The sequence below is a fragment of the Muscardinus avellanarius genome, assembly GCF_963383645.1.
Source record: "Muscardinus avellanarius genome assembly, chromosome: X".
In the NCBI taxonomy this organism is placed as follows: Eukaryota; Metazoa; Chordata; class Mammalia; order Rodentia; family Gliridae; genus Muscardinus; species Muscardinus avellanarius.
The window spans coordinates 110,615,294-110,642,996 of NC_137792.1; the positions used below are offsets into that span (position 1 = coordinate 110,615,294).

Here is a 27,703-nt window from a genome sequence, read left to right on the forward strand (position 1 = left end):
TAAGCCCGCGCCTGTGGAGGCGGGGTGAAGAGGATAAAGTATATCTGATGGAAGACTAAAACAAGGCTGGAGAGAGAAATGGAGATGCAGGGTGGAGGTGGCCAGGGTCATGTTAGACCAGAAGGAAGCAGGAATAAGAAAGTGGAATGGGTACAGCATCGATTCGAGAGCGCAGTGCTCTGTGATGGGGATGGCCGCCTAACCTGGGCATAACTGGCTGAGATGGGGAGTAAGAAGGTGGAATAGTGTGAAAATGTGGAGGAGTCTTTGTCTGATAGGCGAAAGACTAATTTGGGGCATGAGACGGAGCAGTGGAAGAAGTGCTGGGGATTGGTAGACCTTTGGAGGCAAGACGGTCTGGGGGAGGGGGCTTATGAATAATAAAGCCTTAAAATAAAACATTTGGGAGGGTAAGACTGGAGAATGGCGGTTTGCGGACAGCCTCAGGTACTTAACAAGGTCTTTCGCAACTCAGACCCTGTTTCAAAAACTAAAAAGATTAAAAAATAGGACTGGGGATGTAGCTTGGAGGTACAATGCCCATGGGGTCCCAAAATAAATAAAATAAAAAAATAAAGAGGAAATTAGAGCCGGGCGTGATGGTGCACAGTGGTATAACCAGAATTTGGGAGACTGAGACAGAAGGATCAAGGTTTGTGGCCAGGCTCTGCTATTTAGTGAGGTCCTTTGCAGTTCAGTGTGATCCTATTTAAAAATAAAGAATAAAAAATAAGGCAGGGGATGTAGCTCAGAGGTTGAATGCCCCTGGGTTCCATCACCAGACCCATAAATAAATAAATAAATAAATAAATAAATAAATAAATAAATAAATAAGGCAGGGGTGGAGATCAGAGGTAGAATGCCCCTGAGTTCCATCTAATACCTCAAATAAATAAATAAATAAAATGAGGAATTTAACTGGAAGCTAATAAATGAATATTTTCCTTGTGCACTTTTCTAACGTATTTTTATATGATTTAATTTGTTTTGTTCTGATTGATTTCCAGAGAGCCTCACTGAGGAAAGGTGGGGTGGGTGATACACCATATCCCTAGGTTTTTTTTTTTTTTTACTTGTTTTTGTACTGGGGATTGAAATCAGGGCATTCTACCCCTGCACTATACTCCCAGCCCTATTTTATATTTTATTTTGAATCAGGTTTTCAGCTGGGCATGGTGGCCCACTCTTGTAATCTCAGTACTTGGGAGGCTGAGACAGGAGGATTGCAGGTTCTCAGCCAGCCTCAATTACTTAGTGAGGCCCTCCACAATTTAGTGAGACCGTTTTTAAAAGTAAAGAATAAAATAGGGCTGGAGATGTAGCTTGGAGGGAGAATGCCCCTGGGTTCAATCCTCGGTATCGAAAAAAAAAATATAGGACTGGGGGAATAGCTTGGCAGTAGATAGATGCCCCTGGGTTCAATCCCCAGTACCTCCCCCCCAAAAAAACAGGGTCTCTACATAGGGAGGCTGACCTCAAACCTACAATCCTCCTGTCTTAGCCTCCCAACAACTGGAATTACAAGCATGTACTACCATAGCTCACTAGTTTTTGCTTGTTCTGCACTGCTCAGCCTGACCTTCAACTCTTGGGCTCCAGTAATTATTTTGCTTCAGCCTTCTAAGTAGCTGGAAATATAAACATGCTGTTTTTTTTTAACCAAGGAAAATGCAGTCAGAAAAAAATTTTTTTTTGTACTATGGATTGAATCCAGGGGCATCTTATCTCTGAGCTATACCCCTTGCCCTTTTTTAATTTGGAAAAAATGTCGCACTATTGTTGAAGGTAAGCCGAGCATGGTGGCACACATTTGTAAGCCCAGACAGAAGGACTTAGGCCCTTTGCAACTCAGTGAGACCCTGTTTCAAACTAAAGAATAAAAAACACAGCTGGGGGTGTAGCTTAGAGGTAGAATGTCCCTGGGTTCCACTCCTATTACCACAAAAAAAAATTGTTGAAGGGTTTCTTTATATTGCTGAGACTGGCCACAAAGCTACAACCCCCTTGTCTCAGATTCCCCAATACTTGGATTACATAGAGGTTGTGCCACCATGTCAGGGAGCAAAAGATTTTTGTGGTACTGGGAATTGAACCCAGGGGCACTCTAACTCTGAGCTATACTCCCAGCCCTAATATTTTATTAATTAATTAATTAATTTATTTATTTGCGGTACTGGGATTGAAACCAGGGACATTCTACCTCTGAGCTACACCCCAGCTCTATTTTTTCCTTTGCTTTTGAAACAGGGTCTCACTGAGTTACAAAGGGTGTCACTAAGCAGCTGAGGCTGCCCGCGAACCACGATCCTCCTGTCTCGGCCTCACAAATGCTGGGATTACAAGTGTGTGCCACCACGCCCGGCTCTCTCTTTTTTAAAATTTGAAACTGGGTCTTGCTAGGTTGAGGAGAGTCTCACTATTTGCTGTGACTTTCCCTGAACCTGCGATCCTCCTGTCTTAGCCTCCCAAGTACTAGAATCACAGGCATGTACCACCATGCTTGGCTCCAACAATTTTAAATGCTTCTCCTTTCACTGGGCAAAGTTTCAGGTTTAAATTAGGGTGAAGAAGCTAGGTGTGAGTGATGTACACCTGAATCCCAGCTGCCTAGGAGGCTGATGCAGTAGGGTCCCAAGTTCAGAGTCGGCCTGAGCAGTGTGGTGAGACCTTGTCTCAATAAATAAATGCTGAATAAATGGGCTGATATGTAACTCAGTGGTAGAGCCCCTGGGCTCCATCTCCAGGACTGTGAGATAAATGGAAGTTGCCCAAAGGCATATACAGAATGTAGAAATGTTGTGTTGGTTCTGAGTTCTATTATTTTTTAAGAAAGTATATTTTTGTCTTAGCTACAGATATGGACTGGTCAGAAGAACTGCCTGGCCAGTATGATGAATCATACATCGAGGATGGTAACTGGTGAGATGTGAAAAATTCTTGTTTTCTCTGTATAATCTTATTATTTTGGTGAAATAATCAGAAAGCACATGTTTACTTCATTAGACTCTACTTCATTTAGAGTCGGCAAGTATATAGTTTGGTTAATCTTAAAATGAAAGTTATAAGCTGGGCACGGTAGCACATGCCTGTAATCATAGAACATGGGAGGCTGAGACAGGAGGATTGCAGGTTGAAAGGCAGCCTCAGCAAGCAGTGAGGCTCTCATCTTCCTAAGAGACCTATTTTCAGATTTAATAAATAAAATAGAGGCAAGGATGTAACTCACTCAGGTAGAATGTCCCTGGGTTCACACACACAAAAAGAAAATTGTAAAGAAGGACCTCAGAATTCACAAGTCCCGCTTCCTATACAATGAACCTTATATTTAATATCTGTTACTGGCCTGGTGCTCACAGTTCCTCAAAGCAACACAGTACACTCTAAAATACGCACCATTTCTAGAAAATTCAGACCTGTGCTGTGTAACTTCCACCCACTGTTGATAGTACTGCTCCCCCGAGGGGCCTAAATTATTTTTCTTTATGATAGTTGGAAGTATTTTACGTTCCTATCTCTTCTAAGTTGTCTCCTTCCTCTCCAGACAAGAAGGTAAGTATATAATAGGGAAGAAGGTACAAAGCATGGGACAGTCTGGAAATAGATACATATAAAATTTAGTTCATTAGCCAACAATTTGAGGATAACTGGCCAAACATTTGGGAAAAATAAGAGTTGTGTTCTTTTGTGTGTGTGTGTGTGTGTGTGACACTGGGGATGGAACCTAGGGGCATTCAACCTCTGAGTTACACTCCCAGCCCTATTGTAGTTTTATTTGGATACAGGGTCTTGCTCGTTGATGAGAGTCTTACTATTTGCTGAGATTGTCCTCGAACCTATGATCCTCTCAGCCTCCCAGGTATTGGAGATCACAGGCATGTGCCACCACGCCCTGCTTATAAGAGTTGTGTTCTGACCTGGCATGGTGGTGCATGCTTTTAATCCTAGCATTTTGGAGGCTGAGACAGAATATCCAGGTTCCTGGCCAGCCTCAGCTACTTTGTGAGACTGTTTGAAAATAAAGAATAAATATAGGGCTGGGGGTATATTTCGGAGAGAGAATACCACTGGCTTCCATCCCCAGTAACACATACACAAAAAGGATAATTTAAGCCGGGCGTGGTGGCGCACGCTTGTAATCCCAGCATTTGTGAGGCTGAGACCGGAGGATTGTGGTTTGCGGACAGCCTCAGGTACTTAGTGAGGTCCTCTGCAACTCAGAGACCCGGTTTCAGAATAAAGAATAAAAAATAGGGTAGGAGGTATAGCTCGGAGGTCAAATGCCCCTAGGTTCCACCCCCAGACCCGCCCCCCCCAAAAAAAATAGAAAAGGTTAATTGAGAGCCCATCATGGTGACACATGCTGTAATCCCAGTACTGGGAGGCTGAGACAGGAGTATCACGGGTCAATACCAGCCTCTGCAACTCAGACCCTGTTTCCAAATAAAAAAAAAAATAAGGCTGAGAGTACAGTTGAGATGTAGAATGCCCCTGGGTTCAGTCCCCAGTACTGCAAAATTAATAAAATGGGTAACTGAGACTTAAAAAAAAAGAGTGTGTTCTTACCTCATCAGTCCTACTGAAATAAATTTTTGTGGATCAAATATTTTAAAATAGAGTTGGGCGTGGTTGCACACACTTGTAATACCAGTACTTGGGAGGCTAAGACTGGGGATTGAAACCAGGAATATTCTACCTTTTAGCTACGCCACCAGCCTGATTTTTTATTCTTTATTTTGAAACAGGGTCTAAGTTGCTGATTGCCTCACTAAGTAGTTTGTGGACAGCCTCAGCTACTTAGTGAGGCCTTCTGCAACGCAGTGAGACCCAGTTTCATAATAAAGAATACAAAATAGGGCTGGGAGTGTAGCTCAGAGGCCGAATGCCCCTGGGTTCCATCCCCAGACCCGCAAAGTAAATAAATAGGGCTGGGGTTTAGCTCCGAGGTAGAATGCCCCAAGGTTTCATATCCAGTACCACACACAAAATATTGTAGTGGGATGGTCTTCTGTATTTAATATCAGACAGAAGACATAAAAATAGCAAAAAGCTGAGTGAGGTGGCACAAACCTATAATCCCAGTACTTGGGAGACTGAGACAGGAGATTGCAAGTTCAAGGACAGCCTCAGCATGTTTTGAGACTCTAGACCCAATGAGACCCTGTTACAAATTAGGGCTAAGGGTATAGTTCCAAGGTAGAATGTCCCTGGGCTCAATCCTGTTTCATACAAAACACACACATAGATACACAAAGTGGCAAATAAAAATAGGCCCAATTTGGACTGATTCAAAATTAATAAAAAATAGGGCTTGGAGTGTAGCTCAGACATAGACTGGCTATATGTTCAATCCCCAGTACCACACACACACACAAAAAAAAAGGGAAAATATTTACAGTATATTAAAAGGGCTATTTTCTTTACAAGAATTTTTCTTATGGTCATTCAAGGTCTTGAACTCAAGGGAATTCTACCTCCAAGCTACATTTCCAACCCGATTTTATTTTTATTTTGAAGCAGGGTCTCACCAGGTTGATGAGTCTCAGTCTCGGGGGGTGATGGGCCCATTGCTCACCTCAGGAGTTCACGGTCGGCAGAGTCTTTGGCTTCTGTAGCAGAAAAGAGTTTGAGCATGCGCCAGTCAAAAGAAAGATGTAGGCTTATTTTAAAAAGTGGGAGATATATATTCAAAGGTGAACGCTGGCCATCTCATGAGGGAGAGAGCATCTTTGGAGTCTCACAGTTCTTTTATAGGAGGCCCGTGAGGGAGTGGAGGTCTGGACTTTCCCAGAATCCTCAGGGAACAGTCTTGAAGGGTGGTGCCTGAGTTCGACCCTCCTTATGGATCCTTTGTTTTGCTAAGCATCTCAGGAATCTCAGTTGCACAGAGGGGCCATTATGATTAAGGGTGTGGCCCTATTGAGGCCTCTGCCTAACCTTGAACAGACTCTATAGGGTGGGGTTAAAGATAATGAAGTAGTTTTTGTTTCCTTTCCAATTTGCCCCCCCCCTTACTGGGGCTGTATGGAACCCAGGGGCATTCTACCTCCGAGCTATACCCCAGCCCTAATCTTTATTCTTTATTTTGAAATAGGGACTCAGTGAATTGCAAAGGACCTCACTAAGTAGCTGAGGCTGGCTATGAACTGCGATCCTCCTGTTTCAGCCTCCCAAATGCTGGGAATAAGCGTGCGCCACCACACTCAGTGCCAGCATTATTTTTTATTCCTTATTTTGAAACAAGTTCTTACTAAGTTGTGGAGGGCCTCACTAAGTAGCCTAGGCTGTCTGCAAACCTGCGATCCTCTGTCTCAGCTTCCCAAGTACTGGGGTTACAAGCATGGGCTACCATGCCCGACCATTTATTTATTTATTTTTGTAGTACTGGGGAGTGAACCCAGGGGCATTCTACCTCTGAGCCACAACCCCAGCCCTATTTTTAATTAATTTATTTTTGCAGTACTGAGAATGGAACCCAGGGGCATTCTATCTCCATGCTATATCCCCAACCCTATTTTTTAATTCTTTATTTTGAAACAGGGTCTCATTGAGTTTCAAAGGGCCTCACTAAGTAGCTGAGGCTGGCTGCGAACTGAGATCCTCCTATCTCAGCCTCCCAAATGCTGGAATTGCAAGGGTGCACCACGACATCCAGCCCAATTTGTCCTTTTTTACCTATTTTTAAAATTTTTCCTATCCTACCTTATCACTATTTGCTGAGGATGCTTTTTAACCTGTAATTCCCAAGTATTAGTATTACAGACACGCACTACCACACCTGGCCTACAAAGATCTTTTACAATTAAATAATTTTTATAAAGGCAGTCAGGCATGGTGGTGCACACTTGTCATTCCAGTACTTGAGAGGCTGAGATAGGAGGATCACTGTTTCCAGGCCAGACTCAGAAAGTAGTGAGACTCTCATCGACCTATCAAGACCTTTAAAAAAATCAGTAAACCAGGCGTGGTGGCACACGCTTGTAATCCCAGCATTCGGGAGGCTGAGACAGTAGGATCACGGTTTGAGGACAGCCTCAGCTACTTAGTGAGACCCTTTGCAACTCAGTGAAAGAAACCCGGTTTGGGGATGTAGCTCAGAGGTAGAATGCCCCTGGGTTCTATCCCCAGTACTGAAAAAAAATAATAAGCCGGATGTGGTGGTGCACACTTGTAATCCCAACATTTGGGAGGCTGAGACAGGAGGAGCTTGGTTCGTGGACAGCCTCAGCTGCATAGTGAGGCCCTTTGAAACTCAGTGAGACCCTGTTTCAAAATAAAGAATAAAAACTAGGGCTGGGAGTATAGCTCGGAGGTCAAATGCCCCTGGGTTCCATTTCCAGTACCTCAAAAAAGAAAAAAAAATCAGAGCTGGATGTAGTGGTGTGTGCTTGTAAACCCAGCATTTGGGAGGTTGAGACAGGAGAATTGTTATTCGAGGACAGCTTCAGCTACTTAGTGAGGCCCTCAGCAAATCAGTGACCCTGTTTCAAGATAAGGAATAAAAAATAGGGCTGGGGGTGTAGCTCGGAGGTAGAATGCCCCTGTGTTCCACCCCCAGTACCACACACACACACACACACACACACACACACACCCCAGCACACCAGGCTCGGGGTGTATCTTAGAGAGATTGAACTAATGCTTCCTAGTTTAATCCCTAGTACCAAAAAAAAAAAAAAAAGAACAAACCCTGGGCAAGGTGGTACTTGTAATCCCAGTACTTGGGAGGCTGAGACAGGAGGATCGCAGATTTGCAGTCATCTTCAGCTACTTAGTGAGGCCCTCTGCCAGTTACTGAGACCCTGTTTCAAAATAAGAATAAAGGCAGAAGCTGGGCATGGTGGTATAGGTTTGTAATCCCAGTATTTGGGAGGTTGAGAGAGGAGGATTATGGTTCTCTGACAGCCTCAGTTAACACATCAATACTTGTTTCCTGTGTACTTAGTGAGACTCAAACTCAGTGAGACCCTGTTTCAAAATAAAGAATAAAAAGTAGGACTGGGGGTGTAGCTCAGAGGTAGAATGCCCCTGGGTTCTGCCCCCTGTACCTCAAAAAAGAAAGAAAGAAAGAAGAGAGAAGGAAAGAAAGAGAGAGAGAGAGAGAGAGAGAGAGAGAGAGAGAGAGACAGATAGAGAGACAGAGAGACACACAGGAGGACCAAAACCAGCCTCAGCAACTTAAGGAGTCTCTATTTCCAAATGAAAAATAAAATAGGGCTGGAGGTGTAGGTTGGAAGTAGAATGCCCCTCAGTTCAATCTGTAGTAAGACAAAAGAAAAAAATCCTAAAGAAGTTCGTGTGTGTGTGTGTGTGTGTGTGTGTGTGTGTGTGTGTGTGTTACTGGATATTGAGCCCAGGGGTGCTCTAACACTGAGCTACACCCCACTCCTATTCTGTTTTTTTTTTTATTTTTTGTTTTTTGATACTGTTGATTGAACCTAGAGGCATTCTACTTCCAAGCTATGCCTCCAGCCCGGTTTTATTTCTTTATTTAGAAATAGAGTCCCCCTAGACTCTATTTCTGAGAGCCTTGCTACATTCTGAGGCTGGCTTTGAACCTACCATCCTCCCAAGTACTGATATTAGGGGCAGTCTTCACCTCACCTGGCTATTTATTTATTTACTTACTTATTTGTTTGTTGTTGTGGCCCTGGAGATTGAGCCCAGGAGCATTCTATCTCTGTGTTATACCCCATTTCGATTTTATTTTTATTTTGAAACAGGGTCTCAGTAGGGCAATGGTTTGAGATGACAATGTGGGTTCTTGTTCTTAGCTACTTTTAAAAAAGTAACCAGAACTATACTGCTGCAAGGTGGAGAGAAGGGACAGATCAGTCAAAGCCCTGTGTCAGAGGGATGCAATAGAGTGCCTTGAAAGTAAGACACTGGAGTTTTTGAACACATGCACTTTTTATAAGAATCCATTATCTTTCCGCTCCCATCCTGTACTGTCCCCCTGTGTCCTTGGTAAGTTCTTAGCCTTTTTCTATTTCTATCTGCTAGAAGTTATTAATTATGTTGAAAACTGGCCTTATAATGAAGGGAAGAGAAAAAATACAGGGATGTAGTCCTTTAAAGTATGGAAGCTTTGGGCTATAACTCTTTTTGTGTAATTATTAACTAATGTAGGGTTCTTTTAACTTTAAACTACTGTGAGCATTTGGCTTTTCTTTCTGTTTTAACATTCTGTGTTTAGCTGGGCTTACAGCCAACTGTTAGCTGACTTTAGGTCAATATTGGCTGCAGCTCTTGGCTGACAGATTAGAGACAGAGAAAAGGATTTTATTGTTTTGCCTAAGTATGAAAGCTTATTCTTATTAGCAATTAACGCAACCTTATTAACAATCAACACAGGCTCAATCCCCATCAAATAGGTTGATGAGAGTCTCACTACTTGCTCAGGCTGTCCTCAAACCTGCAGTCCTCCAATCTTAGCCTCCCAAGTCCTGCAGGCCTCCAATCTTAGCCTCCCAAGTACCAAGATTACAAGTGTGCACCACTTTTTTATTTTTAAAAGGTTCCCTGCTGAGCATGGTGGCATGAGCTTGTAATCCCAGTACTTGGGAGGCTGAACCTGGAGGATCACAGGTTCACAGCCAGGCTCAGCTACTTAGTGAAGCCTCTGAAACTTAGTGAGACCGTTTCAAAATAATGAATAAAAATTAGGGCTGAGGGTGTAGCTTGGAGATAAAATGCCCATGGTATCAACCCCCAGTATCTCACTCCAAATAAAAAGAAGTAGAAGGCTCCTGCGTTCAATCATTAGTAGTCCCCCCACCAAAAAAAGAAAAAAAAATCTTTGGAAGAAAAGAGCCCTTTCCTTGCGAAGTGATGCTGCTCAGCTAATTCCTTTTCCTAGCTGTCATTCAGCAGTAAAGATGGAACCGAGTGTTGCTTTTTTTTTTTTTTTCCCCTCTGCTGTTGTGATCATAAGGGCTTGAAACCTTTTTAGGGTATAGAAACTGATTAGTTCTCTTCATTCGCGATTTCTGACATTTGGTTGCTTTTGATGTTGGTAGCCCCCTTTTTAAAAAGCATCTGTGTTATTTTTGCAGGGTTCTTACTCTGGAGTCAAGCAGCGATGAAGAAAGTGAGGCAGGTAAGTAGATTCCACTCAGAGCAGTAACGTTCCATTTGGAGTGCCTTTGTCGAGATGACTGAAATGCGATTTGGGAGCACAAAAAGCTGTCTGTGATTTTTCCAATTTCCTTTCTTAACCTTTCTGATTGATTCCTAGAGAGCTTCACCAAGGATAGGTGGCGGGGGATCATCTTGTCCCTAGATGTTTTTGTTTTTGTTGGCTTGTTTTTGTACTGGGGATTGAACCCAGGGCATAATACTTCTGAGCTGTACTCCCAGACCTATTTTATATTTTTATTTGGAAACAGGGTCTCCTAAGCCAGAGAGGCTGGCTTCGAATCTGCGCGATCCTCCTGTCTCTGCCTCCCAAGCGAGGGGATTGCAAGCGTGCACCACCATGCCTGGCCATATATTTTATTTTGAAACAGGTTCTCAGCTGGGTATGGTGGTCCACGCTTGTAATCCCAGTACTTGGGAGGCTGAGACAGGAGGATCGTAGGTTCTCGGCCAGCCTCAGCTGCTAAGTGAGGCCCTCCACAATTTAGTGAGACTGTTTTTCAAAGTAAGGAATAAAATAGGGCTGGGGATGTAGCTTGGAGGGAGAATGCCCCTGGGCTCAATTTTCAGTACCGCAAAAAAAAAAAAAAAAGAATAATAAAAATAGGACTGGGGGCATAGCTTGGAAGTAGATGTCCCTGGGTTCAATCCCCAGTACCTACTCCCCCCAAAACAGGATTTCACTACATTGGGAGGCTGGCCTCAAAATTACAATCCTCCTGTTTAGCCTCCCAGGAACTGGAATTACAAGCATGTACCACCACAGCCCACTAGTTTTTGCTTGTTCTGCACTGCTCAGCATGACATTGAACTCTTGGGCTCCAGGAATTCTTTTGCTTCAGCCTTCTGAGTAGCTGGAACTATAAGCAAGTGTCATGACCCCAGCATCTCTAGTTGTTATTTTTTTTAATCAAGGAAAATGAAGTAAGAAAAAAATGTTTTTTGTACTATGGATTGAACCCGGGGGCATCTTACCTCGGAGCTATACCCCTAGCCCTTTTTTAATTTGGAAACCATGTCCCACTATTGTTGAGGGTAAGCTGTGCATGGTGGCACACATTAGTCATCCCAGACAGAAGGATTGTAGTTCTTGGACAGCCTCAGCTACTTAGTGAGGACCTTTACAACTCAGTGAGATTCTGTTTCAAACTAAAGAATAAAAAGTAGGGCTGGGGATGTAGCTCGGAGGTAGAATGCCCCTGGGTTCTACCCCCATCACCACAAAAACAAAATAAAATTGTTGAGGGGTTTCTTTACATTGCTGAGACTAGCCTCAAAGCTACAACCCTCTTGTCTTAGCCTCCCAAATACTTGGATTACAGGTGTGTGCCACCAGGCCAGGGAGCAAAAGTTTTTTTGCGGTACTAGGATTGAAATCAGGGACATTTTACCTCTGAGCTACACCCCAGCTCCATTTTTTCCTTTGCTTTTGAAACAGGGTCTCACTGAGTTACAAAGGGTGTCACTAAGCAGCTGAGGCTGCCCGCGAACCACGATCCTCCTGTCTCGGCCTCCCAAATGCTGGGATTACAAGTGTGTGCCACCACGCCCGGCTCTCTCTTTTTTAAAATTTGAAACTGGGTCTTGCTAGGTTGAGGAGAGTCTCACTATTTGCTGTGACTTTCCCTGAACCTGCGATCCTCCTGTCTTAGCCTCCCAAGTACTAGAATCACAGGCATGTACCACCATGCTTGGCTCCAACAATTTTAAATGCTTCTCCTTTCACCGGGCAAAGTTTCAGGTTTAAATTAGGGTGAAGAAGCTAGGTGTGAGTGATGTACACCTGAATCCCAGCTGCCTAGGAGGCTGATGCAGTAGGGTCCCAAGTTCAGAGTCGGCCTGAGCAGTGTGGTGAGACCTTGTCTCAATAAATAAATGCTGAATAAATGGGCTGATATGTAACTCAGTGGTAGAGCCCCTGGGCTCCATCTCCAGGACTGTGAGATAAATGGAAGTTGCCCAAAGGCATATACAGAATGTAGAGATGTTGTGTTGGTTCTGAGTTCTATTATTTTTTAAGAAAGTATATTTTTGTCTTAGCTACAGATATGGGCAGATCAGAAGAAATGGCTGGCCAGTATGATGAGTCATATACCGAGGACGAGGATTGGTAAGAAGTGAAAAATTCTTGTTTTCTCTGTATAATCTTATTATTTTGGTGAAATAATCAGAAAGCACATGTTTACTTCATTAGACTCTACTTCATTTAGAGTCGGCAAGTATATAGTTTGGTTAATCTTAAAATGAAAGTTATAAGCTGGGCACGGTAGCACATGCCTGTAATCATAGAACATGGGAGGCTGAGACAGGAGGATTGCAGGTTGAAAGGCAGCCTCAGCAAGCAGTGAGGCTCTCATCTTCCTAAGAGACCTATTTTCAGATTTAATAAATAAAATAGAGGCAAGGATGTAACTCACTCAGGTAGAATGTCCCTGGGTTCACACACACAAAAAGAAAATTGTAAAGAAGGACCTCAGAATTCACAAGTCCCGCCTCCTATACAATGAACCTTATATTTAATATCTGTTACTGGCCTGGTGCTCACAGTTCCTCAAAGCAACACAGTACACTCTAAAATACGCGTCATTTCTAGAAAATTCAGACCTGTGCTGTGTAACTTCCACCCACTGTTGATAGTACTGCTCCCCCGAGGGGCCTAAATTAAGTATTTTTCTTTATGATAGTTGGAAGTATTTTACGTTCCTATCTCTTCTAAGTTGTCTCCTTCCTCTCCAGACAAGAAGGTAAGTATATAATAGGGAAGAAGGTACAAAGCATGGGACAGTCTGGAAATAGATACATATAAAATTTAGTTCATTAGCCAACAATTTGAGGATAACTGGCCAAACATTTGGGAAAAATAAGAGTTGTGTTCTTTTGTGTGTGTGTGTGTGTGTGACACTGGGGATGGAACCTAGGGGCATTCAACCTCTGAGTTACACTCCCAGCCCTATTGTAGTTTTATTTGGATACAGGGTCTTGCTCGGTTGATGAGAGTCTTACTATTTGCTGAGATTGTCCTCGAACCTATGATCCTCTCAGCCTCCCAGGTATTGGAGATCACAGACGTGTGCCACCACGCCCAGTTTATAAGAGTTGTGTTCTGACCTGGCATGGTGGTGCATGCTTATAATCCCAGATTTGAGGCAGGAAGATCTGGGTTCCTGGTCAGCCTCAGCTACTTAGTGAGGCTCTGTAACTTAGTGAGACTCTTTCAAAATAAATAATAAAAAATATAGGGTTTGGGGTATAGTTCAGAGAGGGAATATCCCTGGGTTCCATCCCCAGTAACACACACACACACAAAAATTGAGAGTTTAGCATGGTGACACATGCTTGTAATTCCAGTACTTGGGAAGCTGAGACAGGATCCAGGTTCTCAGCCAGCTTAGCTACTTAGTGTGGCCCTCCACAACTTAGTGAGACCCTGTTTTAAAGTAAAGAATTAAAAAAAATCGGGCTGAGGATGTAGCCCTGGTTTCAATTCCCAGAACCATACGTGTGTGTGTGTGTGTGTGTGTGTGTGTGTGTGTGTGTGTATAATGAAACTACTAAAATGCTTATAAGAAAAATGAATTTTTCTTCCCAATATTTTTGGAAATTAAAGCCATGCCTGGTGGTGCACGCTTGTAATCCCAGTACTTGGGAGGCTGAACCTGGAGGATCACAGGTTCACAGCCAGGCTCAGCTACTTATTGAGGCCTCTGAAACTTAGTGGGACTGTTTCAAAATAAATACCAAAAATTAGGGCTGAGGGTGTAGCTTGGAGGTAGAATGTTCCTGCTGTCAATCCTCAGTATCTCACTCCAAATAAAAAGAAGTAGAAGGCTCCTGCGTTCAATCATTAGTAGTCCCCCCACCAAAAAAAGAAAAAAAAAATCTTTGGAAGAAAAGAGCCTTTTCCTTTCGAAGTGATGCTGTTCAGCTAATTCCTTTTCCTAGCTGTCATTCAGCAGTAAAGATGGAACCGAGTGTTGCTTTTTTTTTTCCCCCTCTGCTGTTATGATCATAAGGGCTTGAAACCTTTTTAGGGTATAGAAACTGATTAGTTCTCTTCATTCGCGATTTCTGACATTTGGTTGCTTTTGATGTTGGTATCCCCCTTTTTAAAAAGCATCTGTGTTATTTTTGCAGTTTTTTTACTCTGAGATTAAGCAGTGATGAAGAAAGCAAGCCAGGTAAGTAGATTCCACTCAAAGCGGTAACGTTCCATTTGGAGTGCCTTTGTTGAGATGACTGAAATGAGATTGGAGATTCTGAGCATGAGGTGGGCCTGGGTGTGCCTCACCCCTGGATGGTGAAATGAAGCCCCCTTCCCTACTGTTGGGAGCACAAAAAACTCTCTGTGATTTTCCCAATTTACTTTCTTAACCTTTTTTTTTTTCTCCTAGGTTTCCTTTTATTTCTTCTTTGTCTTCATGGGAGATGTAATTTTGTGTATGAATGGTGTTGGGGATGGAGCCCAGAGCCTCACATTTCCTAGGCAAATGCCTTGCCACTGAGATATGAGCTTTAGCCCTCTAGAGACATAAATTTTACTAGCTCTAATTTGTGGACCTTTGTTTTGTGGTACTGGGATTGAACGTAGGGGCATTCAACCTCTGAATTGCACCCCCAGGCCTATATTTTGTATGTTTTAAAATATTTTATGTTTTTATTTTAGTACTGGGGATTAAATCCAGAGGCATTCTAACTCCAATTTATACCCTCAGCCCAATTTTATTTCTTATTTGGAAACAGGCTGTCACTAAGTTGCTGAGGCTGTCTTCCAACCTGTGATCCTCCTGTCTCAGTCTCCCAAGTACTGGAATTACAGGTGTGTGCCATAATGCCCAGGGTGAATGTTGGTTTTAGAAAGCTAAAGACATGCTTCTGATGTTTCCTGATACCCTCTTTCTTTCTCTGATTTAGTGGAGAAAAAAAGGCCAGTGAGGAGACGAGTCACGTAAGTAGAATGATTAAAACTTGACTTCTGTTAAAAGTAAAACCCAGGCAGGTGTGGTGCTGCATGCCTCTAGTCCCAGTACTTGGGAGGTTGAGACAGGAGGATCACAGGTTTGAAGCTAGCCTCAACAACTTCATGAGGCTCTCAGCAACTTGGTGAGACCTTTGATCCAAATAAAAATAATAAAATGGGTTGGGGGTGTAGCTTGGAGTTAGAATACCCCTGGGTTCAATCACCAGCACCACAAAAAATCTGAAATAATGTGCTTGATAACTATGATTTCTACATTGACACCTTGAGTTAATGTAGAAATGTGAAACTGGTTATTCTGACCCCTCCCTATATCAAGCTAAATAATTCTCTCATGTGGAAAAAATGTTTTTCCGAGGATTATCCCATGACCTTACCCCCCAGCTCAAGTTCATGAGACAGAGTTCACTTTTATGTGTGTGTGCTGCTAGGGTTGGAATGCAGGGCTTTGTGCATGCTAAAAATTAGCTATGAGCCAGGCACGGTAATCCTAGTACTTGGGAGGCTGAGACAGGAGGATTACAGGTTGGAGGATAGCCTCAGTAAGTAGTAAGACTCTCATCAATCTAGTGAGACCCCGATTTAAGATAAAATAATAAAAGCCGGGCATGGTGGTGCATGCTTATAATCCCAGCATTTGAGAGGCTGAGACAGGAGGATTACCATTCTTGGAAAGACTCAGCTACTACTTAGTGAGACCCTCTGCAACTCAGTGAGACCTTGTTTTAAAATAGAGTAAAAACTAGGGCTGGGGGTGTAGCTTGGAGGTAGAATGTCCCTGTGTTTTATCTCCTGTAGCGCCAAAAAAAAAAAAAAATATATATATATATATATATATATGCTGGGGGTGTAGATCAGAGGTAGAATGCCCCTGGGTTCAACCCCCAGTTCCCCCTCCACACAAAATTAGCTCTTCTACTGACCTATATCCCAGCCCCTCTGGTGAGTATTTTGGTAGCATATAAGCCACCAAGCCTGATACTAGTATATGAAAAGTCATTTAAACTCAGCAGTTGCACTCAGCTGAAATTCTAGAACCAAATAAAGGATCGTATGAAGTCATTAACTGGAATGATTAGTTTTATTAATTAAACATTTAAGGTCAGATTTATTGAGAAATTGTTTATACACAGCAAAATTAACTTTTTCCAGGACTACAGTTGATCTGTTTAGTTTTTGTTTTGTTTTTAGTACTGGGGATGGAACCTGGGGACATTCTATCTCCAAGCTACACCCCCAGCCCTATTTTACTTTTATTTTTAAATTTATTATTTATTTGTTTAATTTTTTTGTGGTACTGGGTATGGAACCCAGAGACATTCTACTTCTGAGCTACACCCCCAGCCCTATTTTACTTTTATTTTTAGATTTATTATTTATTTATTTGTTTAATTTTTTGTGGTACTGGGTATGGAACCCAGAGGCATTCTACCTCTGAGCTACACCCCCAGCCCTATTTTTTATTCTTCATTTTGAAACAGGGTCTTGCTAGTTGATGAGAGTCTCACTATTGGCTGAAGCTGCTCTTGAACCTGTGATCCTCTTGTCTCAGCTTCCCAAGTACTGGAATTACAGGTGTGCGCCACCATGCCCGGATAGTTCCTAATTTTTCAATAGAAAAATTAATTTCTTTCAGTCTCTACCAGGTAGATGTTGAAAAGATGTTTATAGGAAATTCATTTTGAGGGGCCTGCCAGGAATGCCTACAGATCTTGGTTAAGTCCCAAGTGGCTTCTATATATGAGACACTACAGGAAGAGGGTGGATTTGGGGAGAAAGGTGATGAGTTCAGTTTTGGGACATTTTGAAATTTGGGAGCCTACAGGCAGGGCATATACATACATACATACATACATACATACACACATATACATATACATACACATATATATATATATACATATATATATATATTTATATATAATTTTTGTGGTACTGGGGGTGGATCCCAGGGGCTTTTTACCTCCCGGCCATACTTTCAGAACTATTTTATTCTTTATTTTGAAACAGGGTCTCACTAAGTTGTAGAGGGCCTCACAGATTCCCGAGGCTGGCTGTAAACCTGTGATCCTCCTGTCTCAGCCTCCCAAGTACTGGGATTACAAGTGTGCGCCACCACACTCTGCTTGAGAAGAAGGAATTTTGAGGCTGGAGTTGACAGAATAGCAAAAGCCCATCAACGTGTCAGCTTAAAAGTAGTGAACATGAGCCAGGCGTGGTGGTGCACACTTGTAATCCCAGTATTTGGGAGGCTGAGACAGTAGAATTTCAGGTTCCAGACACTGCCTCAGCTACTTAGTGAGGCCCTCCATAACTTATTGAAACCTTGTTTCAAAATAAAGGATAAAAAATCAGGCTGGGAGCCGGGCGTGGTGGCGCATGCTTGTAATCCCAGCACTTGGGAGGCTAAGACAGGAGGATCGCACTGGTTCGAAGCCAGTCTCAGCTATTTAGGCTCTCAGCAACTAAGTGAGACCCTGTTTCCAAATAAAATATAAAATAGGTCTGGGGGTATAGCCCGGAGGTAGAAAGTCCCTGGGTTCCACCCCCAGTACCACCCCCAAAAAAAAAAAAATCGGGCTGGAGGTATAGCTTGGAGGTAGAATGAATGCCCTTGGGTTCCAACCCCAGTACCACAAAAAAAGGTAATGAACATGGTACAAATAGATTAACATTTATGTTTGATAACAGGTACAGAAAAGTCCTGTCATAAGCTTTTGTTTAATTATTATTATTATTATTTTTTTATGGTACTGGGGATTGAATTCAGGAGCATGCTACCATTGAGTTACACCCCCAATCCTTTTTATTTACTTTTTAGTACTAGAGGTTGACCCCAGAGACATTCTGCCTTAGAGTAATAACCCCAGCCTTATTCTATTTTTATTTTGAAACAGGGTCTCACTAAGTTTCTGAGTTTGGTCTTTAACTCCTGCCTCAGCCTCTCAAATACTAGGGTTATTTTCAAAAAATAACCTTTAATCCTAGTATTTTTTGAAAATAACTCACAAGTGTTTTAAGCATTTTTTCTCACCACAGAGTTTATCAACACCTATTTGGAAAAAATGACCCAAAGACCAGGGCCAACTGAGGACCTCAGAGAGTGCTCAACACCTGTAACTTGGGTGGTACAAGGGCACTGATGGGCACGACTCCTGCCAGACCATTCTGTCCATAATAACAGGGGGTGCTAGCCAGGTACAGTGGCACATACCTATAATCCCAGTGTTTAGGAGGTCGAGGCAAGAGGATCGCTGGTTCAAGGCTAGCCGCAGAAACTTGGTGAGACCCTGTTTGAAATTTTTAAAGACGGGCTAGGGTATAGCTTAGAGGTAGAATGTTCCTGGGTTCAAGCCCTAGTACCAAAAATATTGTTTAAAAAATAAAAAGGGTTGGGGGCGCAGCTCAGTGGTAGAACCCCCTTCCCCAATTAAATCTCCAGTGACATCGGCCGGGCGTGGTGGCGCACGCTTGTAATCCCCGCGCTTGGGAGGCGGAGACAGGAGAATCGCGCAGGTTCGAAGCCAGCCGTGCGCGCTGGCTTAGGAGACTGTTCCCAAATAAAAATGTAAAAATAGGTCTGGGAGTGTAGCCCGGAGGTAGAAGGGCTTCCAGGAACCCCAGTACCACCAAAAAAAAAAAAAAAAAAAAAACACTCCAGTAACACAAAACAAGTACAAGAGTAGGGTTGCTGGCTCCAGGCTCCAGAGTGGTGTTGAGGAGAAGCCTCCCCATTTTAGGCTGCTCCTCTCTATCCTTTTCAGACAATTGCATCTCAAATATAAAAATGACAATTAACTACACATTTCTCTCATTACTTTTCCATTGCCCCCAAACTATCTGCATACATACATAGACGGAGCACAGTTCGCTTTCAGTATATGGCAGACATTTCATTTTGAAAGAGTGAGAGACCTGGGAAGTTAAGACAGGAGGATTGCAGGTTAGAGGCCAACCTTAGCAACTTAGTGAGACTCTGTTTAAAATAAAAAATAAAGAGGGCTAGAGATATAGCTTGGGGGTAGAATGCCCCTTGGTTCAATCCCAGTACCTCCCTTAAAGCAAGAAAGAAGAAGAAAGGATGAGAGCTAGAGGAAAAATGCATAAAACGATGGAAAATCAAGACTAATTGAAAGACTGAGTGGTTCCAACAAGGGAAACAGACCAGAAATTGGCGGGTGAACAATGTCATGCTCATATTTCTTTTTTATTTTTCCTCCCATCATATCACTCAGCTATGTGGTTAACAACCCAAAATCTGATGATGAAAATACTCACAAGAAAAAGAAAACTAAGACATGTGAAATAAACAGTGAAGGCAAGTATACTCCCTCTAAAGGAGCAGGTGGGTTCAGAAGTCTCATCACACGCAGCAGGTTCAGGATGAGCGTCAGCAAAGTTTTGGGTTGGAATCAGTGGTGGCTGCCGCCATTTCTTTCCTTGTGTTTGCTGGGCGCGGACTTGGCTGGGCTTCTTCCACCCCCTGCTCGATTTATTTCCTAACACAGCAGCCGCTATTCCTGCTGTGTTGGACCTTGGAGGTCCCCTCGGTAGAATTCTCACCTCCCTAGAATCGCATCAAGGAAGCAGAGGCGAGAAAATCAAGAGCTAAGGCTTAGAAGTGCCAGGGGCTGCTCCGCTACTATTTCTCTTTCCTTTCTCTCCACATGAGAATTATAAGGAGGAAGAAAGGACTGAAAGGCCGGGCTCCTTTCCAACTTGCTAGAGATTTGGGAGGTGATGGTTTAAAAAGTGTCAACCACTCTCTACTATTTTTTTTTCCTATTTGTACTGGGGATGGAACCCAGGGACATTCTACCTCTGAGCTACACCCCCAGCCCTACTTTTTTATTCTTTATTTTGAAACAGGGTCGCACTGAGTTGCAAAGAGCCTCACTAAGTCACCGAGTGTCCACGAACCGTGATCCTCCTGTCTCAGCCTCCCTAATGCTGGGATTACAAGCGTGCGCCACCACGCCTGGCCTACTATTTTTATAATTACATAAAGCAAAGAGCATAGAACATTTAGCCAGGATGTAATCATATAATAATAAAGGGAAGTCTTTTTTTTGGTTTAAATACTAGGGATTGAACCCAGGGACAGTCTACCTGTGAACCACAGCCCTAGCCCTTTTTAATTTTTATTTTGAAACAGGGTCTCATTAAGTTGCTGAGGATCTCACTAAATTGCTGAGGCTGGCCCCAAACCTGTGATCCTTCTGACTCAGCCTCCCAAGTACTGTAATTACAGGCATGCGCCACCGCACCCAGCTGATAGCTCTTTAAATGATAGAAATTTGACTTGCAAAAGAAACACCCCTTTATTACTCTTAATTCCTTTTATTTTGCTTTGAACCACTGAAAATATATAGGACTGCTGACCTGTGTCTGGGAATGACTTAGCAACCACTGCACCCTATTGAGAGAATATGATTTGAAAATTGCCTCTGCTCTGGGCGTGATGGCACAGGCCTGTAATCTCAGTCCTTGGGAGGCCGAGACAGGATCACAGGTTCAAGGCCAGTCTCAACAACTTAGACCCTTAGAAATGTAGCCCTGTTTAAAAATAAAAAATAAATAAATAAAAAGGGCTGGGGGTGTAGCTCAGTGGTAGAATACCCCTGGGTTCAATCCCTAGTACTAAACAATAAAATTGCCTCTGCCCTTTTTTTGTCAATATACTCTAAAATAAAAAGAGGAGAAATAACCTAAAATAACTATGACTGTACTGTGATTTTTAACGTCACAGTCCTCAGCTTGTCTAATTTGTGCTCAATCTAATGTTCCATGTATAGGGAAGAGGTAGAGGGAGTGTATTTATAAATGACTGTGCAGGTGCAATTTGGGGAGCGTTTTCTGACACCCAGGATCCTCCCATAGATACTATTATTGATGATCACGATGATGGTGGTGACAATAACAAATTGGAGGGTCCTAAGCTAATAGAAGGGGATTCCTGTGATTGGGGCAAATTTCTTCCACCATAGAAGAGATGGAGGAGTTTGCTGTTTTTCATAGTAATTCACCTCAAAGTGTCAGTGAGAAGCAGAATCTTGGCAAAAATTATTGTCAACCACCAAATGATCCTGAGGCTGGCCAGAAATTACAGATCAAAAGTTGCTGAGTGAGCCGGGTGTGATGACACACCTCTAAAATCCCAGTATTTGGGAGGCTGAGACAAGGAAGATCACAGATTTGAGGACAGCTTCAGTGATTAGTGAGACTCTCGTCAACCTAGCAAGACTCTGTTTCCAAATAAAAATAAAATAGAGCTGGGGTATAGCACAGAAGTAGAATGCCCCAAAGTTCAATCCCCAGTACCATAAACACAAAAAAGTTGCCAAGCTATGAAAAGCCCATATTGTGTGGTAAAATGTCCAAAGAAAAGGAAGGAAAAACTCTAAAAATATATGTGTGATACCTGTAAGCTTGTCATGCCAAGTATAGCTGCACCACCCAAGTGCCTGACATGCCTTTTCTACTTGATGTGCCTGTGTTGTTAGACCTACCTGTCCTGCCTGTCTACCCTGAGCCATTACAGCATTTACCTAGTGGTAGTTCTGGAAATAGGGGAGGATCGCCCCATATCTTAGTATTTCCTGTTCTGCCTCCCTGACATGCATTTTCCCTTTTGTCCTTAGGATAGGATAGCCCATCTTTCTTTCTTTTTTTTTTTTTTTGCAGGTCTGGGGTTGGAACCCAGAGGCATTTGACCTCCGAGCTACATCCCTGCCCTATTTTTTATTCTTTATTTGGAAACCGGGTCTCAGTGAGTTGCGAAGGGCCTCACTATCTGAGGCTGTCCGTGAACCGCAGTCCTCCAATCTCAGCCTTCCAAATGCTGGGATTACAAGGGTGCACCACCACTCCCGGCTTCACCTATCTTTCTTAAGACCCAGCCTGATTGTTACTTTTTCTATGATGCTACATGTTATTAGAGTGGTTCCTTCCTCCTGGTTTCCCAGAGTTCTCGAGTTAGACCACTAATCACATTGTCCTATCACATCTTCCTGAATCTGTCCCCCTACTGGGCTCTTCATGGGAAGACACTTAATACAGTATTTAGTGTCTCATCCAGGATTTGGTCTTGTGATTGGCATGAAACATGTTTAATACATTTTTTAAATAAATGAATAAGTGACATTTCTCTCTGGCTAGAGTTATTAGCAGTGTGGGCCCTAGACAGAGGTAGGAAGTTCTGGCCTGCATATCAGGTGAAGGTACCCCTAAGGTCATGAGCCATTACTCAGAGCAGGCATGTTAGCTATTTCATGTCTAGTACATCCTTAGACCATGTGAGCCTCGGTTGCCTTTAATGACACATTCACAGACTTGTGACAGTCCTCCATAACTGTAACGACAGAATCTTCCCCAGCGCACTCTGTTGGTGGCCCTGTGATTGCCAGTAAGTCACTCCAAAGATGGCAGTACACAGCCTTCATATGCAGTTTTGTCTGTATATATTGCTCTGTGCTTGCTGTGGGGGCCCTGTCCTTTGGGGCTCTCTCCTTTACCTTTTCTGTCAGTTGTCTGATGATGTTTCCAGGGTATTAATTATCTATTACCCTTTCAGCTGGTAGTGGACGAAAATGTGGGCCTCCAAAGAAGAAACCCAGCTCAGCAAAGGCAAAAGTTGAGACAGGGTATGTACTGCTCACACTCAATCAAATGGGAATTGGTTGCACATTTGTTGCATGTTTGGCGAGCAACTGATCACTTTGGGGGTCTTCAAGGGGATGAAGGCACCTGGGTGTGGGGACAAAGTGTCCGTTCCTGAGTGGGAAAGCACACGTGGGGGAAGAGGCAACATGCCAGTTCCTCCCTCAGCAGCTGAGCTACAGACGAAGCCCGACTGTTCGGTCAACATGCCTGCAGCTACCTGGGCAGAGCAGGGCCCTCCTGCCCCACAGCACCTCTGGCCTCTGAAGTTTCCTTTGTTATTATACTCAGGTCAAAGAATGATGTGAAGCCGGGCGTGGTGGCGCACGCTTGTAATCCCCGCGCTTGGGAGGTGGGGACAGGAGGATCGTGCAGGTTTGAAGCCAGCTGCACTGGCTTAAGAGACCCTGTTTCCAAATATAAAAAAGTAGCCGGGCGTGGTGGCGCACGCTTGTAATCCCCGCGCTTGGGAGGCAGAGACAGGAGGATCGCGCAGGTTCGAAGCCAGCTGCGCACGCTGGTTTAGGAGACCCTGTTTCCAAAATGAAAATGTAAAAAATAGGTCTGGGAGTGTAGCCCGGAGGTAGAAGGGCTTCCAGGAACCCCAGTACCACCAAAAAAAAAAAAAAAAAAAAAAAAAAATATATATATATATATATATATATATATGTATAAAATAGGTCTGGGAGTGTAGCCCGAGGTAGAAAGGCTTCCAGGAACCCCAGTACCACCAAAAAAAAAAAAAAAGAGAGAGAAAGAATTATGTGAATCCAAACAAACTGTATTTCACAAATGTATTTTGAACTGTATTCCACAAATGTATTTTGAAGGGGAAAAGTGATGTGTCAGGCCAACAGAGCAAATCTGAACCTGAGTAAAAAGGTTCTCTGTGTCCCCTTGCCTTTTGCTAGCTAAGACAGCTGATGGCAGCTCACTGTGTGCTTAAATGGACTCTCTTTCAGTGAGGGACCATCTCTGAATTCATATATATATATATGCTGCTTTGCCTATAGGGACAAATATCATGAGTAGCCCCCAGGTTGCTTTATCAGAAATTGTGACAAAAGAAGGCAGAAGATGTCCATTGATGTCTTTGTCAATTTGCCTCATCTAAAGGTAGCTAACCGCCAGGCGTGGTGGCGCACGCTTGTAATCCCCGCGCTTGGGAGGCGGAGACAGGAGGATTGCGCAGGTTCGAAGCCAGCCGTGCGCGCTGGCTTAGGAGACCTTGTTTCTAAATAAAAATATAAAAATAGGTCTGGGAGTGTAGCCCAGAGGTAGAAGGGCTTCCAGGAACCCCAGTACCACCAAAATAAATAAATAAATAAATAAATAAATAAAGGTAGCTAACCTTTTGTATGGTACTGGGGCTGGAACCCAGGGCATTCTACCTCTGAGCTACACTCCAGCCCTTTTTATTTTTTATTTTGAAACAGAGACTTAATAAGTTGCTGAGGCTCGCCTCAAGCCTGTGATCTTCCTGTCTGAGCCTCTCAGGTGTATGCCATTGCACCTGTTCCTGTTGGGAATCTTTTTTTTTTTTTATTTGGTGGTACTGGGTGTGGAACCCAGAGACTTTCTACCTCCAGGCTATACTTCCCGACCTACTTTACATTTTATTTGGAAACAGGGTCTCATTAAGTTGCTGAGAGCCTCACTAAGTAACTGAGGCTGGCTTCCAACCTGTGCGATTCTCCTGTCTCAGCCTCCCAAGTGCTGAGATTACAAGCGTGCGCCACCATACCTGGCCCTGTTTGGAATCTTAACTGTTGCCTTGCTACTTCCTGTGTCAGTCTAGGGGCTTCCTGTTGATGAGTCAGAACTTGTGGTTTGATGGAAGAAACGGTGAGATTTGGGTCCGAAGAGTCATTGTCTCTGTGGCCTTTTTTTTTTTTTTTTTTTTTTTTTTTTTGCAGGTCTGGGGATGGAACCCAGGGGCATTCGACCTCTGAGCTACACCCCCTGCCCTATTTTTTATTCTTTATTTTGAAACCAGGTCTCACTAAGTAGCGGAGGGCCTCACTAAGTAGCTGAGGCTGCCTGCCAACCGCAATCCTGTCTCAGCCTCCTGAATGCTGGGATTACAAGCGTGCGCCACCATGCCCGGCTTCTCTGTGGCCTTTGAGCTTTGTCCCTGAGCTTCAGTTTTTTGGTTTGTCAGGTAGAGATGGGAAAAAACAGTAGTAGCTTTTTTGAAAGGTGCTTGTGAGGATTAAATATGATGATGCAAAAGAAAGTTCTTTGCCAATGATGAAACACCATGTGACTGGTGGTTCTCAGTAGAGGTGGAGACAGTGTGTGTCATTAGAGGCCATGGGAGAAGAGGATATGCTGAAGGACCAAAGAGATGCCACGACAGGCTCCAGTTAAAGCTTTAAGTAGAGTAGGCCCAAGTTTCTGTCCAAATTAAGTTCCTGTTCCCCTGTAACTTTTGCTCTATTTCCTGGAAAAAAGCTGCTAACTGCGCTAATCTGATCTTCCCCTAGCAACAGCCAATCGGTCCCAAGTATAACTAGATCTGGAATTTGCAGGTATCCCAGGCACAGTCACTCTGCCTGGAGTTAGAGACCCACACCCATCCTGAACATTCCTGAGATAAGCTTCCAGTGTTGGTGGGGGGGCAGCTGACTTTTGTTTTAAAATAACCAATCAATGCAAGACAGCAGATTTTTTTTTAAATAACCAATCAATGCAAAGGTGGGTTGGGCGGTTTTTTGTTTTTTGGTTTTTTTTTGGTGGTACTGGGGGTGGAACCCAGAGGCTTTCTACCTCCGGGCTATACTCCCAGACCTATTTTGTATTTTATTTGGAAACAGGGTCTCACTAAGTTGAGAGCCTCACTCAGTAGCTGAGAGCCTCACTCAGTAGCTGAGGCTGGCTTGGAACCTGTGCGATCCTCCTGTCTCACCCTCCCAAGCGCGGGGATTACAAGCGTGCACCACCACGCCCGGCTGGGTTGGGAGGTTTTCTAAAGGATAAAGGCTTTGTTCTCAGGGGAACATGCGCTCTGGAGAGTCCAAGCCCGAGCTTGAATACAATCCCTCATGTAATTTACAACAGACTCGGCTCCTGGTGGTCTTTGGCAGATAACGGACTGGCATAACAGTGCCAAGGCATGAGTGTAGGAAGTTACAATTGGTTTCTAGGGAATGTTTTAGTTGCCTACTTTAGCAAGAGCAGAAATGGTAGCTGGAAGTGGATGCTGGGACCACATCACCGTGGGCCTTGAATGTCAGGTCAGTCAAAAGACACAGAGAGTGTTAATTAGATGCTCTAGGAAAGTGAATCTGGAAGAGTGTGTGTAGTTGGATTAGAAGAAAAAAAGCCTGACAATAAGGAGCAATTAGAGGAATGCCAGTCATTTGAAGGCATAGAGAGGAAAACAGGAACTTTTTTTTCTTTGGGGGGCATTAGGGATTGAACCCAAGGGCATTCTACCTCTGAGCTGTGCCCCCAGCCCTTTTTATTTTATTATTGGGAAACAGGGTTTCACAAAGTTGCTGACAGACTCACTAAATTGCTGAGGCTGGTTTTGAACCTGTGATCCTATTTCAGACTCCCAAGAACTGGGATTACAAGCATGTGCCACCACACCCAGCTGGAAGACGGAAACTTTTTTTAAAATTTATTTTTATTGGTACATTGTAATCATATATCATATTGGAAGACAGAAACTTTAACTGGGGAAGTAATAGTAGGGTTAGAAAGGAGGGGCTGAGTGCAGAGCCCATAGGAAGGGACAATGTCTGGCTTTGTGTTTAGAAAGGGAGAAAATGAATTCAAAGTGCCTCTGAAACCAGGCGTGGTGGCGCACGCTTGTAATCCCCGCGCTTGGGAGGCTGAGGCAGGAGGATCACACGGGTTTGAAGCCAGCCTCAGCTACTGAGTGAGGCTCTCAGCCACTTAGTGAGACCTTGTTTCCAAATAAAGTATAAAATAGGTCTGGGAATATAGCCCAGAGGTAGAAAAGCCTCTGGGTTCCACCCCCAGTACCACATACACACAAAAAAGTACCTCTGAGCTGGGTGACATGGTGTGTGCATGTAATCCCAGTACTTGGGGGGCTGAGACAGGAGGATTGAAGGTTTATGACCAGCCTCAGCTACTTAGTGAGGTTCTCTGCAGCTTAGTGAAACCCTGTTTCGAAATATGAAGTCAAATAGGGCTTTGGGTGTAGCTCAGAAGTAGAATTCCCCACACAAAAAAGTACCTCTGAGGTTTTCAGCTAACTCTAACAGAAGTTTGATGACTGAACATAGCTTCATGTGCTAGTCACTTGAAAATTTGCATCCAGCAATTGTAAATTCGGAACTAGATGTCAGGAGAGCAGAGCCTGAAGCTGCAGGTGTGGAGATTGGTCCTCTTGGGGTCGAAACCAGGCCTCACACCTCTGAGAACGTATTAAGATTGGGGAGCAAAGGGTGCTGCTGCTGGGAGCTTGGGAAACAACACCGTTATTATCATCATCAAAGGGGATTGAAGAAAACGGAGCAGCACCTTTTCCAAATTTCTCGTGGCCTGGGCTTCTTTTTTTCTTGCTTTTTTCAGTACTAGGGATTGAACCTAGCGGTGCCTCACCACTGAGTTATACCACCAGCCATTTTAATTTTTAATTAATTTATTTTGTGTGCCACCACACCTGACTTTTGTTTTTTTATTTTGAGATAAAGGTCTCTGCTGAGTTGCTGAGGCTGGCTTTGAAGTTGTGCCTGGATTTTCGTTTTGTTTGTTCTCGGTACTGGGGATTGAACCTAGGGTCACTTTACCTCTGAACTACATCCCCAACTTTCCCCCTCTTTTTGTGGTATTGAGGATTGAACCCATGGGCATTCTACTCTGAGCTACACCCCTAGATCTTTTTATTTATTTACTTTTTGGTGCTGGGGTTTGAACCCAGAGGCATTCTACCTCTGAGCTACACCTCCAGCCTACTTT

At 43.5% G+C, this 27,703-nt stretch overlaps 1 protein-coding gene across 1 annotated transcript in view; it reads left to right on the plus strand.

Moving 5' to 3' along the window:
• Positions 1-2,857: 2,857 nt before the first annotated feature.
• GCNA (germ cell nuclear acidic peptidase) overlaps positions 2,858-27,703 on the plus strand; it is a gene marked incomplete at both ends in the record, with an annotated part of 39,588 nt that continues 14,742 nt past the window's right edge. The window contains 5 exons of the mRNA XM_080718992.1: positions 2,858-2,919; positions 10,053-10,096; positions 12,175-12,244; positions 14,269-14,312; positions 27,063-27,189. Of these exons, the coding sequence (XP_080575118.1) occupies positions 2,858-2,919; positions 10,053-10,096; positions 12,175-12,244; positions 14,269-14,312; positions 27,063-27,189 (347 nt within the window). The remainder of the gene's footprint in view (positions 2,920-10,052; positions 10,097-12,174; positions 12,245-14,268; positions 14,313-27,062; positions 27,190-27,703) is intronic.